This window comes from Eurypyga helias, unplaced genomic scaffold (genome assembly GCF_000690775.1).
Source record: "Eurypyga helias isolate BGI_N326 unplaced genomic scaffold, ASM69077v1 Scaffold35196, whole genome shotgun sequence".
Classification (NCBI taxonomy): Eukaryota; Metazoa; Chordata; class Aves; order Eurypygiformes; family Eurypygidae; genus Eurypyga; species Eurypyga helias.
The window spans coordinates 1-3,190 of NW_010259102.1; the positions used below are offsets into that span (position 1 = coordinate 1).

Consider the following 3,190-nt stretch of genomic DNA (forward strand, 5'->3'; position numbering starts at 1 on the left):
GGTGGGGGTGGGACGGTGGTGTCCCCTGTCCCACGTCCCCTCTGCCCACAGGATGACAAGGAGTACGTGGGCTTCGCCACACTGCCCAACCAGGTCCATCGGAAGTCGGTGAAGAAGGGCTTCGACTTCACTCTCATGGTGGCAGGCACGAGCGGACCGGGACTGGCATGGGTGTCTGCTGACCCTGCTCCGGATCCCAAAAGCCAGGAAGCTGGGGGGTACCAGCTGCCCTCCCTCACCCTTGTCCCCCTGTCCCAGGGGAATCCGGGCTGGGCAAGTCCACCCTGGTCAACAGCCTCTTCCTCACCGACATCTACAGAGACCGCAAGCTGCTGAATGCCGAAGGTGAAGTGGGGGGGACAGCCCAGAAATGGGGTGTCCCAGGGGGGTGGCATAGCCCAGTTTCACGCCTGTGGGGCTGCAGCCCCTCTCCCAGCCCAGCTGGGCTCCTCCATATCTGCAAAGCTGCATGTGGCACGTTGCCGGCTGCCTGCCGGCGCTGGGGGCCTCTCCAAGGCAATGAGACCCCCCCTGCCCGGAACGGGGACCCCCCATGGGGCTTTGTCCCCACTGGGTAAACAAGTCCGAGCTTGTCGGGGTTCAGCTGGAGCTGTGGAAAATCCGGGAGGCTGGGGACAGTCGGGGTCCAGGGCACAGTGCCAGTTCAGCTGCAGCCAGGTTTTGAGTGAAAACGGCCCAAACTTGCCCAAATCCCCAGGGAGCTTTGAGGAGGTTGTTTGATTTGTTTCCGTTGCTTGGAGCGAAAGCCGAAATGCGTGTGGCCACATGCACACAATGCAATGGGAGCATCCTTAGGGATGCAGGGACATGGAGGGGGTCCTGGCGTAAAGGGGCATGTGCAGTCCCAGAGCCGTGGGGTCACACATGGGGGTACAACAAGCCAAAAATGCTGCCTCAGTGATGCCCAGCCCCAGCAGACCCCCATGCTGCTGGAGCTGGGCTGTTTCAGAGTGGGGGGCACCCTGGGCCAGAGACGGAGGGGGTGATGCAGGGAGATGCTGCAGCCCCCAGGTGTCACCCCCCCATCGATGTGTCTCCTGCCGCTGCAGAGCGCATCACGCAGACGGTGGAGATCACCAAGCACGTAGTGGACATCGAGGAGAAGGGTGTCAAGCTGCGCCTGACCATTGTGGACACACCGGGCTTCGGTGATGCTGTCAACAACACTGAGTGGTGCGTCCCATGGTGGAGTGGGGGGAGGGTCACCCCAGGGCCAGCACCACGACCGTGGGTGCCAAAGGCTCTGAGGGTGGGATGTCCATGACTCCTTGCTCTGTGATGCTGAGCCATGGGAGGTGTTGAGCTTGGGGTCCTGGGAAAGCCCAGGAGTCCCATGAGGGACTCAAGATTGTCACTTCCCTGTCACCACAGCTGGAAGCCGGTGGCCGACTACATTGACCAGCAGTTCGAGCAGTATTTCCGTGATGAAAGTGGCCTCAACCGGAAAAATATCCAGGACAACCGCGTCCACTGCTGCCTGTACTTCATCTCGCCCTTTGGCCATGGGTATGGATATCTCCTGCCTGCTTTGCCAGGACTGGGGGAGCTGGGGAAGGGGCTTGGTGGGATGGTGCTCATGGGGCTCCCCCGCAGCCTCCGGCCCCTGGACGTGGAGTTCATGCGAGCCCTGCACCAGCGGGTGAACATCGTGCCCGTGCTGGCCAAGGCTGACACCCTGACCCCTGCCGAGGTGGAGCGCATGAAGAACAAGGTAAGGGGAGGTCGGCCCAGCCTGGAGCCATCCCAGTGGGTCCCTGGGGATGGGGGTGCCCTGGGGGCTGTGGTCCCTGCTCGGCTGGGGGTTTTCTCCATCCCCTGCCTGGACTTTGAAACGTCACAGTAGAGAACCATGTTGCCCACATGGCCACCAAAGACACCTCTCCCTGGTGCTTATCTGGGGGTGGTGTCCATGATATTTAGTTTGGGTGGGTCTTTCCATCTTGATGTTGTGTGGCTCTTTCCATCCCCTTTCCAAGGGCCAGAGCCCTGCTCTCAGTGGGTCTGTCTGCCTCCAGATCCGGGAGGATATCGACCACTATGGCATCCGCATCTACCAGTTTCCTGAGTGCGACTCGGATGAGGATGAGGAGTTCAAGCTGCAGGACCAGGCACTGAAGGTGAGTCTGGTGGGTCTGGCTCCTCCACCTCCATCCTTGGAGGGGCAGAGCCCCATGGCCGGGATGACACATCATCCTCGGCTACGCTTAGGACACACAAACTCTCGAGCAGTCCCAGATGGTGGGGTTGGTCCATATCACACGGCCTGGATGTGTCACCAAGACCCCACAGATGCCACCTGCAGCTTGGTGGGCTGGGGCTGGGCTAGAGAAACCCCTGCCATGGCTTCTGCCCCCTGGGGCTCTCTGGAGCTGGGGCTCTGAGATATCTTGGCAAATTGGGGCTGGATATGGCCGAGGAGAGCCATGTGGAGAGATGTGGGCCATGGTGGGCAGGACTGAGCCCCGCTAACCCTCTCCATCCTCTTGCAGGAGAGCATTCCCTTCGCTGTCATCGGCAGCAACACGGTCGTGGAGGCCAAAGGCCGGCGTGTCCGTGGACGCCTCTACCCCTGGGGCATCGTAGAAGGTAATGCTGGGCCGTGTCCCTGGTGTCCCATTGGCCTTTTGGGGATGGGGACATGCCCCATCTCCACCCTGCTCGGCCCCAGGGATGTTGGGGAGATGCAGGGGGCTGGCTGTGGCCCCCTGACCTCAGGCTCCCCCGCAGTGGAGAATCCATCCCACTGCGACTTTGTGAAGCTGCGGACGATGCTGGTGAGGACCCACATGCAGGACCTCAAGGATGTGACACGGGAAACCCACTACGAGAACTACCGCACGCAGTGCATCCAGAGCATGACCCGCATGGTGGTGAAGGAGAGGAACCGCAAGTAGGGGGCCAGGAGCTGGGTGCCGGGCTGGGAGGGTGGGCATGTCCTCTTTTTGGGGTGACCCCAGCCCATTGTGAGTGGTGATGTCAGGGGGTTGGGTGTGGGTCACTGTGGGTCCCTGCTGCTGGGTGTGGTGGGCTGGGTAAGGAAGCCTTGGGGGTGTGGTGGGGAGACCTGATGTTTGTGTGTGGGTCCTTCCTGTGCCAGTGGGCTGGGGATGGCTGGGGGTGATGCTCTGGCAGTGAGGGGGACCCTGAGTGTGTGTCCCCCCATGGCTAG

At 61.6% G+C, this 3,190-nt stretch overlaps 1 protein-coding gene across 1 annotated transcript; it reads left to right on the forward strand.

Moving 5' to 3' along the window:
- Positions 1-51: 51 nt before the first annotated feature.
- On the forward strand, positions 52-2,915 carry LOC104502907 (septin-4; the record flags this gene model as incomplete). The annotated part of the gene is made up of 8 exons (XM_010154579.1): positions 52-145; positions 259-345; positions 1,071-1,194; positions 1,393-1,527; positions 1,615-1,732; positions 2,037-2,138; positions 2,511-2,607; positions 2,749-2,915. Coding segments are annotated over 8 exons (924 nt in total), but the record flags the coding sequence as incomplete, so codon positions are not given.
- Positions 2,916-3,190: the final 275 nt, after the last annotated feature.